Source organism: Triturus cristatus, chromosome 7 (genome assembly GCF_964204655.1).
Source record: "Triturus cristatus chromosome 7, aTriCri1.1, whole genome shotgun sequence".
Lineage (NCBI taxonomy): Eukaryota > Metazoa > Chordata > Amphibia > Caudata > Salamandridae > Triturus > Triturus cristatus.
This window is the reverse complement of record NC_140590.1, coordinates 1065300741-1065317440: the sequence shown is the minus strand read 5'-3', so window position 1 is coordinate 1065317440 and position 16700 is coordinate 1065300741. Positions and strand designations below refer to the sequence as shown.

At 39.7% G+C, this 16700-nt stretch overlaps 1 protein-coding gene across 1 annotated transcript in view; it reads left to right on the top strand.

Annotated features, from left to right (window-relative positions):
• Positions 1-16700, top strand: part of NDFIP1 (Nedd4 family interacting protein 1) — a 176799-nt gene that overhangs the window by 133073 nt on the left and 27026 nt on the right. Inside the window, exon 7 of the mRNA XM_085618141.1 lies at positions 6721-6826. Within this exon, the coding sequence (XP_085474267.1) occupies positions 6721-6824 (104 nt within the window). The 3' untranslated portion in view covers positions 6825-6826. The remainder of the gene's footprint in view (positions 1-6720; positions 6827-16700) is intronic.

Here is a 16700-nt window from a genome sequence, read left to right as displayed (position 1 = left end):
TTTACTTGCTTCAGAGTTGCATCAATAGTTTAAAATAGAATCCTTCACCACTGTTTCTGATCACCACGCTTGGCATCTTGGCTCCCTAATTCCTGCAGTACAGATATTTAAATAGGCTACCTGATTCTAAACAAAACCAGAATACATGCCGCAATAACATCATATATGTTTAAGTAGAAGTGCTTAACCGTATGTTGTTTGGATAAGTCCATTGACTCAATGGTGTGCAAGGTGAAAACTGCAATGCTTTTCCCATCAAAAATCTAGGTGGTCTGGTAAGAGGCATTTCTCGAAGCCTTTGGTGCTATCACTGTCTATGGGAAGAGTCATTTCCAGTCATCTTTCCTTATTGTCTTATGCTGTCATGGCCTGTGGGAAGAGCCAATCTCAAACTTATTTCATTATTATCGTAGTGGTTAAAGTTTAAATTCTTTCTGCCGTTGTGAAAAGCCTACTCCCCTTTGGAAGTTGGATATTGTATTGACAAAGCTCATGAGTTCACCTTTTAAAAATATGCACTAGTCCAGTTTACAGCATCTCTCTTGGAAGGTTTATTTCCTCGTTGTAATATCTTGGTAGAGAAAGATTCAGACCATGTAGTACACACTGTTTGCAGAAAATAAGATCGTTTTGTGAAACCAACAAGTGTAATTCGTCATATACACATTCCAAACTAAGATCCCCATCTTTCCTCTTTGCCACACAGATGACTTCATATCTTGAATGTGCAAAGAATTCCCTGGTATTTCCTGGGGAGATTGATGTATCATGCACAATACCTTGCTACCATATCCTTTTCAGGAAAGCCTTTGCGTTTTACTTGGGCGTCCTGTGTGACTGACCTTTGTGATGAGGTGCATCCCTTGAAATGAGTGCTTAGAATAAATATGCTTTCCCTCATAGTGTTCCTACTACGACTGTTGAAAAATCTCAGAAGACAGTCTGAGCTTATTAAGAATTGGAGCTACTGGTGAGGTTTATTATTTGGAAACTATTTGTTAAACCTGTAACGTGAAGCTTAACATGTATTTTTTGCCTTAATTTGTGGACTTTCAGTTACAACACACCTACAAAAGCACTACTCCCTGGATTCTAACTACCGAACCGATGCACAAGTAGGCCATGCTTCTCTGCTGAGCCAGTTTGATCTGCTGGCTTTTACCTTATTGCTATCCACTTCCTTTCCACTTTTAGTTTCACGTTTCCGAAATGAGATGATGCGGATGAGCTTGTTGTTCTATTAACTGTTAATACATTTCAGGGAAGTTCACTCGATAAAGAAGTGGCTTATACTACTTGTTTTGTCATCATTAAGCACAGAATGAATACACATCATTGCCTCTTCTAGGAAACCAGGAAAGTATAGATGGGCAATCTCTTTCCCTGTCAAATCATAGTGCCTATATTAAGATTCTAATAGAACTCTCTTGCCACTTTTGAAACTATGAACTATGGTCAGCATGAATGGCTTTGAGGCTTCTCTCTGAAACTGTGCTGCCTATATGCCTGCTGCCTCTCTTGCTAATGGTTTAATTGACTACATTATTCTTCCTCAAAGAAATGGGTGCCCCTGAAATGGCTCTTTATATGGATTCGTTCATGCACAGTTCAGTAAAAAATAACCTGGTCTAAAATCTACAAACCCTTGCTAGTATTGCATATAATATTTGGTTCTGTTTCAGAAAAATTCATAAAATCGGCTGATACAGAGCTGTTCTTTGTTGTTTCGTGAATGCACTTATTTCAATGTCAAATTCAGGTTAATTTATTGTGTTAATGTAAAACACATTAATAATATAATATACAAATGTGAAAACTCTTTTGTTTGTTTTGACAAACTGTGCATAACTTTATAGTGGAACACAAAACTTTGACAAACATCTGAGTGACCATTTTTTACTAGTGTTCACCAATACAATATAACTTTTACAGCAGTTGCAGGAAGCTGGCTCTTTGTATAGTGCACTTAAAGGAAGTACACTGTGTAGAGAGTCCAGGGGGTCCCCAATTGACTTACAGAGGCTAAAGTAGATAATGCTCCCTTTTGTGGTAGTGTGAGCGAGCAGTTTGGCTTATCAGAGGTTAGTGCTAAGTGTTTGTTGTACTCACAGAGGCAATAAATAAGACACACACTCGAAGTAGAAATCTGAGATCAAATTAGGGAAATTTCACTTTTTATATATTTTGTAAAACCAAGTACACCATACAAAAGTAAGTACTGTTTTTGTTAGAAATGTAATTTGGTAAGTAAAACGTTCAAACCTGTGCGCTTTTACACACAATGCAATCCTATGGGAGGAAAAGTCAGAGATGCATAAAAGTAGGTACAGTCTGTTTCAGGGGTTCACCTTCAGGGTTCGGAGTTGTAGTGGGCCAAGGTCCATAGTGCTACCAGCAGTTCTTCAGGAACTGCCCGAGCCTTACCGGGAACAGGGTGCTTGTGAAGTTGTAGCTTGGCGTGCTGCGGTGAACGGGGGGCAGCCTGGAAATAGGATGCACGGGGGTACTTGGGGACAAGTCTGAAAGCTCATAAACAGGGGCTTAGGTCGCAAGAGTTCTTGGAGCAAGGGTTCACAGCCAGTTCTTTGGTACCTGGGCCGGGATGCTCTGGTGCAAAGTGGTTAGGGTGGCTGGGCTGGTGCGCAAGATGCTGCTTGTGGTTAGAGGTAAAATCAGGACAGCTGGGCCACTGAGTCTCAGTGATACTGATGTCCCTTACGGCTGCTCGGTCGTGGTGCAGTGGGAGTCCAGACTAGACTCTCACTTTGGTGTGTGCCATGTCGACTCTTCGTTTTTCTTTGCACAAAGACACGCAGGTTGCAATGGCAGTTTGCATTAGTTTGGTGAGGGGTCCCTCAGGGTGGCACAATTCGTGCTGCAGCATTTAGGAACCCTCTTTAATTCCCATGCCCTATTTACCAGGGTTAACACTTACTATGGACTTACATGGAGCCTAAAGTGGTGCCAATTGTGAAACAATGGTACAGTTTAGGGAAAGAACACTGGTACTGGGGACCTGGTTAGCACAGGACGCGAATGGAAGACGCGACGAACATTGTTTGAAGAGCTGGTCTCGTCGGATAAATAACCACGAGCTAACGAGCCTAACGAAAAGATCCACTCCCACACGCATTATCGTTTAAAAGTCCGGGGGACGGGATCCTAATCAACTAAATCGCTGAGCGGTTTAAGTTCTGCATATAACGCACAGAACAACGGCCTAAACTATTAAGTGGCCCACTGCTTAAGTCAAGATGGAGGATTATAACTTTTCCTTCTGCTTTTACAATAACGGCCTGAACAAGAAGTGGCCTACTGTTGATGATTTGATACCTACATAAGGAACGAATTCATAAGGCCAATATGTGATGTGGTCTTTTTAAAATTGAGGAAGATCAAAAAAACATTGTCCTGAAGAAGGTGGTCTTAATTGATATAGCACCATCGAAACGCGTCGACGCCCATACATTCGATTAAATTTGGTGAAGTCAGCAAATAGGTTGAGACAGGGAATTTAGACCCATGCTCGTTGCTGTCTATGTAAATGTCCAAATTAACACCGTGAATGACATAGTGGATTGTCTCTTTTTGTATTCTTCCTCGTTTGTATATCTTGGTTTGTATCGCTCATATATGCTGAAAAATTCTTTCTCTGACATATATGTTTTACATTAGCTATTGCTTTGTGTTTTTATATATAACTGTTTTTGATTTTAATGTAAACTCATATGAGTATTGTATATTGATGTATTTATAATATTGATCAAAAACAATATTCATATATTTTTATATGAGTTTTGTTGGTCTATAAGTGCTTCAACTATCAACTGCTTGTGCAAACTATATGGTTTATAGTGGGTTATGTATGTGTGAATGAGAAATGGTCAGTGTTTGATTCATCCAAAGGCAAAACTTTTTTTAACTTGTCAGTTACTGGGTGCTCCATCCCTTTGGTGTGTGAGCCCCCTCTCCTTGGTTCAAGGTAGCACAAACCCAGTACTCTTTCAGTCAAAGTTGCATCAATACCAGGCAAAAAGTGGGGTGATACTACAGCAGCGTTCAGTTTTTGACAGCAGTGATCGAATATAGATATGAAATGTATGGTTATTACATATCTAATTCTTACAAGTGCAGTGTAATCAATTAGAACACACTCAACAGTTTCTAGGCCATGACCTTATAATCTGCAGTGAAGATTCTCATGTAGAGGGTGCACCAATTTCCTCATGACTTTCGGGGCTTTTGCATGACCTGTGACACATGAAGGACGCTTGAGTTTTTACAGTCAAGCCAAAGGTACTAGTATATCTGTGTGCCAAGGACTTCATATGTTGCACAGCATTGACTGCAAAACACCTTCTTTGATTAAATCTTGATTAAATAAAGATGAACGGCTTTAAGATCAAATTTAACAATAATCAAATTACTTTGGTTTTAAAAACCTACATACTTGTTTGAACTGCAGAAAATACGTTTGTTTACTTGACTTAAATCAAATCACATCTTCAAGAATGAACCATACAAGACTTCAGATAGGGAAAGTTTTGTCACACTTTCTTCATAGCTTTAAAAACGCAGACCTGTATAGTATATTTAGGGGATCGTTTTAGTCTGAAGTCCCAAGCTAGGCTTTCTCTACTCCGATGTATAGATCGTGCTTCCTGGCAACATATCACAGAATGCACATTGTATTTAAGGGATTACTGTGACTGTCCCAATTTGCTCCTTATGGGCGGCAGTTGAAAGGCTTGGATCGATCACCTTTATGCTAGTTGAGGCTTTGTCTAGCCGCACTGCCATGCTCATAGCTGTTAGCTCCTCTCCCTTTTAAGAAGTAGTACATCCAACATTTGTTTTTTTCTACTTCTACTGCATTATTGAATTCCTCCAAATTAGCATGGAACCATTTTAGTCTCTGCTGCGGAATGGTGGAAAGTTACCTTTTCTTCTTTCACTTACTTCACTTTTATTTCTAGTAATTCCAATAAGCTGTCAATTTGCAGGACCACCGTTTCCACTTGCGTATTTCTGAAGAAATACTCTAGCTGGGTCTCTTAGGCCGTTACTTAATACTCTATACTTTATTATGTATATTGTAGTTGTTTATGGTGGTCATTTCAGAGGGATTCCCTTGTAGTCAGTTCAGGCTCTTTTTCCCCAAAACCATCTTCCTTCCCTTAACCTCACACTCTAGGTGAAAAGTTATTTTGGGGATTCTGTTTGTTTTCCTTCAGCTGTATCTGTTTTTCAACTGGGTGTTCGGGGCAGAAGGTGGTCTCTACCTCTTTAAAAGCATGGATCAGTCTCCCCTTTGGTTGTGGTGTTGTCCCGATGGGAGAAGGTTCTTTCCCTTCTGCTCTTGATGCCTTCTCTCTCGACTCGAGGGCAACCTGTCAACATTAAATGTATGTAATGTAATGTGGATTTGTAGAACGCTGCTTGTTACCCGTGAGGTTATCCACGCGCTGAGTAGATGAGTGTAGGCATGTAGTGAGGCCAAGTCTGAGTACAGGCAGATTCAATGGTCCCGCAAGAAGACTAATTGAAAAGCCTGCCCTTCAGCATCTTGCGGAATTTAAGAAGTGAGAAGTAGGCCCTGATGTGGGCGTCTTTTCCCCAAAATAATTAAGTTAACAGGGGAAATAAATAAGAATATAGTAGAACTAGAACGGATAACTTATTTTTGAATCTACATAGTGTAATAATCCATAACTTTATTCAATAACAATATTCATTACAATTGGAGGAAGAGGAGCAGAAATTAGGATTTCTGAGCAGTACAAAGTATATGACCCCCCCAAGGCAAACTTGCATTCTTTATTTGGTAAATATATTTTATTTTTTCTTTAACCGAGCAACTAGTAAGCAATTTTGCATTATGTAATTAAAACGAGCATTCCAGTTAAGCCGCATCTCAAACGAAAAAGCAATATTACTTTGTTGGTCACTGTAACCCCTCACCTTTCTGTTTTACCAGAGCAGATTGGGAGTTGGAATGCAGGGAGGGTTGCTGAATTTCTTTGACAAGCCATAGTTTGAGTGTGTCTCTTATACCATGCCAATGTGAGGAGGCTTCAACGTAGTGTGGACTTTGGGCCTATGATGCATCAATAGGATTATTGGCTCAGTTTACCAGAGATTCTCAACTGCAAGTACATCAACACAAGGCTTTATATAATCTGGAGCCAGCAAGCTTTTCTAAAAAATTAAGAAGGTATGGCTGGGACCTAAGCCAGTTCCCCTATTTGGTTTAATCAGCCTGGCCTTAGACCCATTTATCAGCTTAGAAATGATAGCCTGGACCAGAGCCCTGAAACGATGCAGCCAACCCAGAGCTCAGCTCAGCTCCCACTCCCTTGAACTATGAATTTTAAATAAGGGAGGAAAATGTTCCGTGTGCAGTGGAATGAGAGCAGAATAGATGAAGGAAAAATGTGTATCTTTTTATGTGAATTGTCATACCATTGCAAAGATTCAATGCAGTGAATGCGGGACTGTAAGTCGGCTGCTATAATTTAGCATTGATTCAGAATGAGGTTAAATTGTTTTCATGAAAGCAAGAAATAGAATATGTTGATTAACTACAAAAGGAATTGTGTTAATGAGACTTGACTGTATTGCATGATAGAAGGTCCAGGTTATATATCTTCTCTTAGTGGGAATGTATGGTATGGTCACTGACTCTCACTCTAAGAATATATTGATTTGTTTCTTTTTTAGGTTTTCTGCTCTTCCTCAGAGGATTCATCAACTATGCAAAAGTCCGTAAGATGCCAGATACATTTTCGACTCTCCCCAGGACCAGGGTCCTTTTTATCTACTGAAGGTATAAAACGTGCCCTACTGTGGCAACTCACCTCACTATTCCCCAATTACGTTTTCTAAAATAAAGATTGTATTCCTAAAGCATTGCACATTACATTTTCATAAAAAGTACTCTCTACTACCATCACAGAATTATTCAAGTTAAGTAAAAAAAATCTTTAGAGCCCTTGCATGTTACTGTGAGGGGCAAATAACTTGTAGTGACTAGAGAAGTGACACACGGTTGTTGGGAGTGGTGTTAGATGGAGATTGAAGTGATTAAGCTGTTCCTGTAACGTCGCTGCTGGCTAATAAATTTGGAAGCGTCTGTACATCTTTACGAAGACTTAGATGAGTAAATGTGCATACTAACTCTTTAAATTACCTCTTTTCCTACCCTTAAACATCACCTGCCTGTATTTTTAGTTCTGTTTGAGATTGCTGGAGCCTCTGGCTGGCCTTACCTTTATTTTGCTTTCCGGGATTTTATTTCCCTGTGATGCTGCAGTGTTGTTTCAACTTCCTTATTGTTATTGATTTTTCAGTGTATGCTTAATTTTTCATTTATTGATAGCACTTATTTGTTTGAAAAGTTGCAGAATCTTTCTCAGGTTTTCAGGAAACATACATGTCCTTATTTGTCTTTTTAAACAACTCTTTTGTTGATTTTAAAAATGTAAGTTACCAAGTACAATTGTAGTAAGCATACACCTCTATAGCATTAATCTGCCAAAACCGCATGAGACGTACATCACCAAAAGAAAGAGTAATGAATCTGCGAAGTGATTTACAATACTTTTAAACTTAACATGAGCACTCCTATTGGAGGAAAAAGGAAAGGCAGTTGATATGCAAGTATAAAAAGTATGAAATGTTATGGCAGCAAAGATTGTTATACATGTGAATGCGATTGTTGTGGTGTCATAAGCCACCCGATTAGTTTCTTCTCAGTTTGTAAAGTTTACCTTTCTCTTTTTTATTGTTGATAGTTGATGTATGCAAGATGGTAATCTAGTTTCCAAGAACATTATATTCTTCCTTGTTTGGTGCTTCCTCCTTGTTATTACCTTATCCTGCGGTTGATAGACACTTTGCCAAGTCCAAAAGAGTAGCGACCTTTCTATCACTCTGCCCTTCAGGTTCGTAGAGCTCTATAAAAATCCCTTAGGAAGGATTTTGGTTACTACTGCATATTGATTTGAGGGTTTAACCAAATCCTACAATGGATGTATACTCTAAGGAGCAGAGCAGGCTCTCCTCAAAATAGCTAATTTTGTGTATCTTGTCTGCAGACTGGATACTTTCAGCGCTGAAAAAGAAAGTGCTCGAGTACTCATCAAGGGAAATAGTATGGCTGTCTTGTAGTAGGATTTGTTGTGTTGGAAATTCCCATGCATTCCTTTTTTTGCTTCATACAGAAGAACTTTGGTGTCCTCAACTTTCATAGCCCCCGCTTTCTGACCATGTCCTAATTCAAAAGACATTCCCACTGATTCCCAGGTCAAAACAAAAAAACTGCCCATCCTTTATTACTTTATTAAACCTGTCATGCCCTTTCTCCTCTCACGAGCCACATTTCCAGTGAAATCTTCAATGGCACAATTTAGTTCACTTTGATTTTCACCCCATGTCATATTTGTACAATCCTGCATTACACGTCAGTTTTGTTCTCTCACCCTCTACAAGTGGAGGATGTTATGCTTTTGTAAATCTGCAAAAGTCCCCAATACCTTCATCACTACAGTTGCCTTTCACTAAAACCACCTTACTTGACTTTAATCCCACCGACTTTACCCCAATTTGAAATGTGGTTCTTGTGCTCCCTCGCTTACAGCAATACAGATTAGTCTGTTGGAAAGTGACTACCCGATTTTGCTCTTGCAGAATCTCCCTTTTTCCGCTTAACCATCTGTGAACTCTCTGGCTCCTTTGGCAATCCTGTATAATCCAGTCTATTGCTCTCTTTGCCAGAGTACTTTCCCTGATTTCTAGAGATTTTATTCATCGTCTCCATTCAGAAATCTAGCCACAACCCTTCAGGTCTCCTGTGGTAATCTCCTTTTTCAAGAGACTAGCAGACAATGGAGACCCTTATTCCTTATTCCTTTTTCCTTATTTTCCTTGCTTCTCTGAAATACTTCAACAACTTTGTCTGCAACATTATTTTCAATGTAATTGCAATTAGAGCGGAAACCGGCGTTTGAGTCAAAATTTATAAAGTGTTGCAGAAAAAAATCACACCTTAGATTCGGCCTCTATTGCACTTTTTTGCTAGGAAAAACCCGGCGAAATGTTAGCGGGGGAAATAGACCCAGGATAGGAGGAAAAACATTTGGGAATTCCTCAGGACAAAACTTGAAATATTGTGTTATTCCTGCATATTGAGAATACTTATGCAGGTTTTAGGCTTCACCTATAATGAGAACCTAATGTTAAAACATTTCTTCTTGAGCCTTACTCCCCAAAAACCTACCTAACCCAATCTGGATTCCACCATTTGCATTTTTCCCAAATTATTCTTCATGCTCCTTTCCTTTTTCTTATCCTGCATGACCTCACCACAGAATTTCACATTGTTGACCACCCCTCCGTGCTTACGTTTCTAACTGGGTATCGTCACTGGATGTACCCGTGTTCCTTCATGCTTAATTCCTCCAAGACTGCAAGAAATCTATTTCTTTAAAACTCAGCTCCCCTCCACTGTGTCCACCGTAATCACTGTATCTCCTGATACAATCACACCCTTTTCAGTCTGTCAGTAATCTCAACTTGCAATTGCATTGCATTATGAGGCTGGCATCCTTCATCACCTACAGCACCACTGCCTCCAGGTACAAGCAGGAGAACAGCTAAAGCAGTGGTTCTTAGCTTCTGTGGGCCCTCACTTATTTGTTACTGGACCCTGGGGACCTCTACTGAATCATTAATGGAATCCAGGGATTCCCCAGTGAGTAAATATTGGAAGTCGGGGACCCCAATCTAAGCATTCTCAATCATTTGAATTTAAAAAAAATACATCAAAATACAAAAACAAGCATTCATCAAACAAATATACAAACAATTAAATATGTTATATAATTAACAAACTAATATATATAAAAAATGCTATGGGAAGATTGTAGCTTTTCTAAATCCAGTTGAGGACACACATCATCCATACTTTGTTCTTTTAGAATAGCACCTGCACTGCTCCCATGAAGCAATCTGAGGCTACTCACTCAATTTGTAGGCTCTAGTTTCAAACTCCTTCGCATTTACAGAACTTTTTATATTTTTCAGTTCTACATTTTGCTCCTTTATTTATATACACTTTAATAATTTGTTAATATATGATTTTCTAACCAGTCACAGACCCATTGATTAGGTTTTGCGGCCCCCGGGGGTCCTGCAACCACAGGTTAAGAACCACTCATCTAAAGAAATTGAAAATATCTTCCCATCCATGTTGCAAAGTCTTTATAAAGCATCATAGGAAAGATTAACCTCAGCTACTGCTCCTTCCCCTCCACAAAATCGCCAATGTAGCTGTGAGCATTCTTTTTGTAATGTTCTACTGCTATTACTTTGTCAGGCTGCCTTTTAAATTCAGGGAACTCGCATTAAGAGGCGATGAGTAATGATTGAAGAGATTCAGGTTTGTGTACCTGGATTAATAAAGGTGTTGAATTGCTTGCAGTTGTGTTGATTTTGAATATGTTTGACGCCTTTGTTTTGAAAATATTCAAGATGGTCCCAATAGTGCTACTAAGGAGAGACAGGTGTATTTTTCAAAATGTGATGTTTAACCATTTCTTGGTAGATGTTGAAGATGTCCTTTGTTTCGTTTAGGGCTTTATGGTTGTATTTGGCATGCTACACCTTTTTTTGCGTACCTAACTGGTTTTGGGTGCTTCTCTATGACTCCTACAGCCAGCCATGTTATCTTCTGGTAGTGAGGCATGTTATTTGTTTCCTAGGTACTTGAATTTTGTCTTAACTTTAGCTTGTTTATTATTATACCGGTATGTTTGTTAGTGTACTTGATTCTTTGTACAGGCCTCCTTAGTGAGCCTGGTGACATTTTGCTGAGCGTGTTTGATATTTTCTGGGTGATGGTATTTAATCCGGATCTGTGGCTCATTTTTTATATGTAGCTTTAAAACTGCTGATTTATAAATTGTTGGGAGTCTTTCCCTTTCATTCTTCACTCTTGCGACAGGGGTGGGTGAAACTTGTGGAGTTTCACTCAGTGGAATAATGCAGAGTTACCTAAAAAACTCCACGAAATTCTGCGGACTTCCACGGGCAGCTGGATTTTGGCACGTCACGCTGCTTGCGCTGATTTTTACTGCTGTAGCTTGTTCCGTGGTGTGAAATCAGCACTAACTGCACCATATGGTGTGCCAGAGGGCAATGCTTCTTTGTGCCACTCGAGTGAGTAGATTTTCTACTCGAGCTGCAGCTTTCTCACCGTGAGCAGCAGCTTACTCAGTGTGAACGGTAGCAACCTGCTGTGATTGAGCAGGTTGAGAAATCTCGCCGGGAGGCGTTCTAGTGCTTGAAATTCAGGCTAGGGGCTGCAAATTCGCACTCGCCAACCTAATGTTGGAGAGTCAAGTGTGAGGAAAGATTCTGAATAGGGCGGTTGGTGGCATGCGGTCGTTGGCAGAGTTTTACCGGAACTCTTCAAGTGGAGCGTAAAAATGGGCAAAAATGGGTAAAAATGGGCAAAACTCTGCTGTTGGAGTGGAATTTTTCCCCCACTCCTAGTTCACAGAAGAGGCTAGATTAGAGGGGGTTGATCAGTGAATGGTCAGACCTAGCTTGAATGTGCACTGTAAAATACTCTGTTTTCCTGGTTATGTGGAGACAAGTTCACAATGTGGCCCACTTTCAATAAGACCACTCCATGCTTGAGTGAACCCTAATGCACTCTTCCTTAATCAGTTCTGAGGCTGAATTTCTGTCTCCTTTAATAGAGTTTTGCACTGTTTTTGACTGAAGGTACAAGGCCAGATTGCGCATTTCAACTACATATCATGGAATGTACATTGGACAATGATGGCGACTAATATGAGAAGGAGCTCTTTAGATTTATTTCGCAACGTATGACTACACACTCCAAGTAGGAGAAAAACAAGTTTTAGATTTCGTTGCAGATTCTCTGTTTTTATGGATGACTATGAAACAAATTAAAAATGGTGATTGGGTTGTCACTGGAACCAGATCTCTGTGAGCCCAAATATAAGTAGCAGCTGTTCTTGATTGCTTTCCCACGTGCCCAAGGCATGATTTTTTAATACAACATTTTATTGTCATGGAAGTATAGCAACCATATCATCGGTCGCTTTTCAAGTAGAGGAGATCTACAATTGAGACAATCTCTGATCAATGGATAGGAATAAGTCACAGAGTGAATTGGTAAAACACATGATTGTGCATTAAATCCATGACAAATCTGGAAGCATTCTTTCCATTTATCATGCTTTTGTCAAACGCCTATAACCCTATAAATAATTGCTTAAAATATTAAATATCTGTCCATTCCTTTCAACTGTTCCTGAAGAGGCGGGGTGTGGGCAATCTCCAGTATTTAGCTATATCTTGTTGTATGAGAAGGAGCACCATAATTATAAGGTGTCCCATGGGTATATCTTTCTTCCTTAATAATGCTCAGAAGAGGTAAATTAAGAGACAAGTTGATTCACCTAGGAACTGCTGCAGGTGTGTGAGCAGTTTTGAAGCAGGAGCTTTGGGTAGCCAGATGATCAACACAAGGCTTAAAAGAAGCCCCTCCCATAGATGTTCATCAAAGACTGCTAAGGGATGTTCTCTTAGCCATTTTCATATGGTCCTTATGGGAATAATCTATCCTGTGAAATATTAATCTCAATCGAACAAATCTAGCCAACTCACAGGATGCCATATTGTACAGAGACAGTTATGTTAGTCTATCAGACCAAGATCCTCTTCTCAGTTGGATTTAAGGATCACAAGTGTGTATGAACGGTTGAAGGGCGTTTTGTTGCTGAACAATCACCGACGCATGCTTAGTGCTTGTGTTTATTCCGTAGGGAATTCTGTGTGTAATGATGGCTTCTCTTGCTCATCCTTCTTCCATCTGTCTTTTGTTTAAAGAGATGCTCTTCCTCAAAACAAGCCACTCTTTCTTAATCTGTTTTTAGTACAGTGGCATGAAGAGTGGCACAGCATCCTGGGAAGAAGAAGGGCCGAATCCAGGATGTGTTTGGTGCCTCTGCAGCCCATATCCTTCCTGTGCTGCATTTTATTCCCATTTTTTATGGATGTCCCCACCTACACAATCTCATTTATTTTATTTTTTTCTTGAAGGGGTGTCTCCTCCTCAGCAGACTATGGTCTTAACAGGTAGAATGGAGGCTGGCGTAAGATTCGCAAATAGGAATGACTAAATAGGCAAAGTTTCATAAAGTGATTAAGTTCCCTTTGGATTGCAGGGTCACACTGACCGAAAATCCAATAACTGCGAGGCTCATTATTACAACTTACAACCTAATGTCTGCCAAGTCAGTCCTCCTCATAAACTGATTGAATATAGCTTTGGGTTCATCGGATGCTCCATGTGACCTTTCAAAGGAGAGAACTGATATATTCCCGACCTCCTTTGAAAAAAAATAATATAATACAAAAAAACAGCTTGGATTCCAAACGAATACTTTTGGCAGGATACTTATCAGGTGGGGTAGAGCCATCTTCTTGAAAGCGATTAATCTACCTACATATAAGAAGTGCAACCCAGGAGATCTTTATATAAGCTCTCCCCCAGGCGACTTAGGTTAAGGTTCCAACACACCTGTGGATCCTGCATAATGTGAATCACCAAATATTTAAAACTGTGTGCTATCACACTTAATTGGTATTGCCATTGGCCGGTCTTCCCTCTCTCCACTGCAAGGGATAGAAAAACCATATGTTCCAATTAACTACGTGCCAGGAGACTTTTCTGAATTGGTCTAGTCTTTTCATAAGATGCTGGCCCGACCATCTTGAATATCTACCAAACAGTAACAGGCAATGTGCATAGAGGAAGCCTACTCCATTTCCTGTTTTTTTGTTGTTTTTTTTTTTACTTTGGATGGCCCCTGTTTGTTTTCTGTATGAATAATAAACAAAGAAAGAAACTGGTACCTGACTGATCGATTCACTTGTTTGTACATAACCGTTAATATATTTTCGTTACTGGTCCTCCGCTTAAGGGGATCTCCAAACTGTTTCTTAGCTTTTCTGCTACAAAAAAGAGAATGATCTTCACTTTGCGAGCTTGCAAATAAATCTACCTGCAGTAGCACTATTAACGTGTGCAGCACCTTTAATGCCAGAGGCACCAGCACACACTAACTTGCTTACTGTGCTTAGTATGAGCAGCTTCAATCTTTAGGCCAGTAGTTCACATCATTCTAGGGTTCTTGCCCAACTGTCCTTTCAGAGGTCTCAAAGGCATGTGAAGAACTCTGCCCAGTTTTTGCCGCCCCTTCCCCCAATCTGACGGGCCTCCACTACTGTCACCAACCTTTTAGTGTGGTTACCTAGATGTGATGGGTAGGCTTCTGCTACTACCTTTTCCGAGACATTGGCTTTATAGACAGTGCCAGTTCTGGCCCAGTTGGGCTAGATTTGCAGAGGCACTGAAGTAGACCTAAGCCAAGTGACTTTATCACCATTAATGAGCAATAGTTTTTGACAGCACTGCTCCTGTTCCTAAAAGACGCTCATGCCAATTGGTTTTGAATTGGAGGAGCAAGCCACTGTTTGTTGGGAAAGCTGAGGCTTCCAGAAAACGCAGACTCTTGCAGTGGTTTACCGTAATGTGAACCAGCCCTGAGCATTCATGGCAGATACTCCGTTCGCGGAATGTAAGCTACAAGAACACACTTGTCCTTTGTTATGAGATTTTAGATAAAACACTATTCATTTTGTAAAATGTAATGAAGGTATCCATAACATCCTGTGACCTCTCGCTCTCACATTTTTGCTCCTTCTGCGAGCCAAGAGTAGTTATTAGTTAAGAATTTGGCAGGTTTCATTTCTCTGCACTAAGTCAACACCTGACGCAACGTGCTGGAAGTGTTGTTCCGTTTGTATATAGTAACTGAAAATTGTTTGTGGATTTCTTTTGAGGGAACTGAAATAAATAGCCAAAATGAAGTAAGATTTTTTTTGGGGGGGGAGTCGGGGAATTGGGGAAAAGTGTTATGTAAAAATATGCTCCGTCTTTTTTCTACAAATGGCATCAATTAAAGTTGTTATGCTAAGATCACCCTCTTCCTGGTTTCCATGAAGAGGCAGAGTTGTGGGGAAAAAAAAGTCATTTTTTACTACAGTTTTTGCAATTTTCTAAACTATAGTTGATTGTTGCTATTTTTCTGTTTTTTTTTATCCACTTACAGTTTGTGGTGGACACAGGTGTAAAACCCATTTGTAAAATCAGAAAGGTATACATTTTTGAAAAGTAGACAAAAGTCTGAATTCAAAATGGGATCCATTTGCGTAGATCGTTCATGGTTTTCTCAAAGAAACGAATTCTTGAACTCAAAGAAATAATGGAAATAAGTAGAAAAAATAGAAATGGTGGCAACATTTTAGATAGCTATTATTTGCTCCTATGGTCAATTAAAAAAAGAATATACCATGACTCGATTGATCACAAGGATATATGTGTTTGTTGCTTATTTTAATTGTGTGCTGGCCAAGCATCAATTCACATGATAAAACCCAATGAAAGAAAAATGGGCATGAAGTAAACCAGGGATTTGTGAAATGTGACCAGGATAGTGCATAAGAGTAGTGGCTGTTTATACAAATGTGAATTTCGAGTTAACCATAATATCATGGTTGAAAGGGTGTTTAGTAAAATATGCTCTTTCTTGCTTACTGGCTTATATTTGGACGCCAAAAATTGAGACAAATTCAATTTATAATAACAAATGTTCTATTATTTTGTGTTCTCACACTTCGTCTGATAAAAACAGTCCCTCACTTGTGTAGTTGGTCCTCTCTGTTGCCCGCAACAAGGAAACATTTTGCCTTTCAAGTTAACCCATTCTGGTGATGCCTGTGCCTGTCGGATTTGGCCCAGGCTCTGCGGGAAACCAACTAAACCTATTCATTTCTGAAAACCAGACACTCCTTGGATTCCAGAGTGAGATGATTTGCGTGGATTTCACTATACACCACTTATTTGGCTCGGCCTGTCGTCTGCAACAGGAAACTTAAAAACTAGGACAATAGTGAGAATGTGATAATGGCAAGCTAAAGGTTTTGGTTATGTGCCAACAAGTGTGTTACATCCACCCACATGTGGTGTTCTGTAATTATCGGGAGATAAGTGGGAATGAAGGGCATCTTTGCTATTGGCCAGTATTGGCAGATATTTCCCTTACATAAATGTGGTCAGAAATGTGTTTTTAAATGAATTTTTTTTTACATTTTTGGGACATTCGGGGTAAGATAATGTGCTATTATCAATAAAAGCCACAAAAGTCAAGATTTCCTCCCAGTCTCCAGTTCACAGAAGTACCTTTGGATGGTAGGATTTCCTGGGTGAGGCTCTTCCCAGTTCCTAAATATACCATCAAGTCAGTTAATCAAAATGTCTGCTTTTTAAAGGCATATATGTTGCCCTTTCCTCTGTCAAAATGTTCATACTTTACAGAAAACCACCAATTGCACCCATATCAATGCACACTAATCTGACCACTACACCCAGCCGTCCATCTAAAAGGTTGGTTTGGCACATGGATCACATCCATGTGAGCATTGATGACTTTTCAAGGCAGCAACTTTATTAGCGTGCTCACTTTTGCGACCAGTCACTCACATAACACACTGACTTCCACCACAGAGCCATTTCACCAGAATTATAGAAAACACAACCTGCA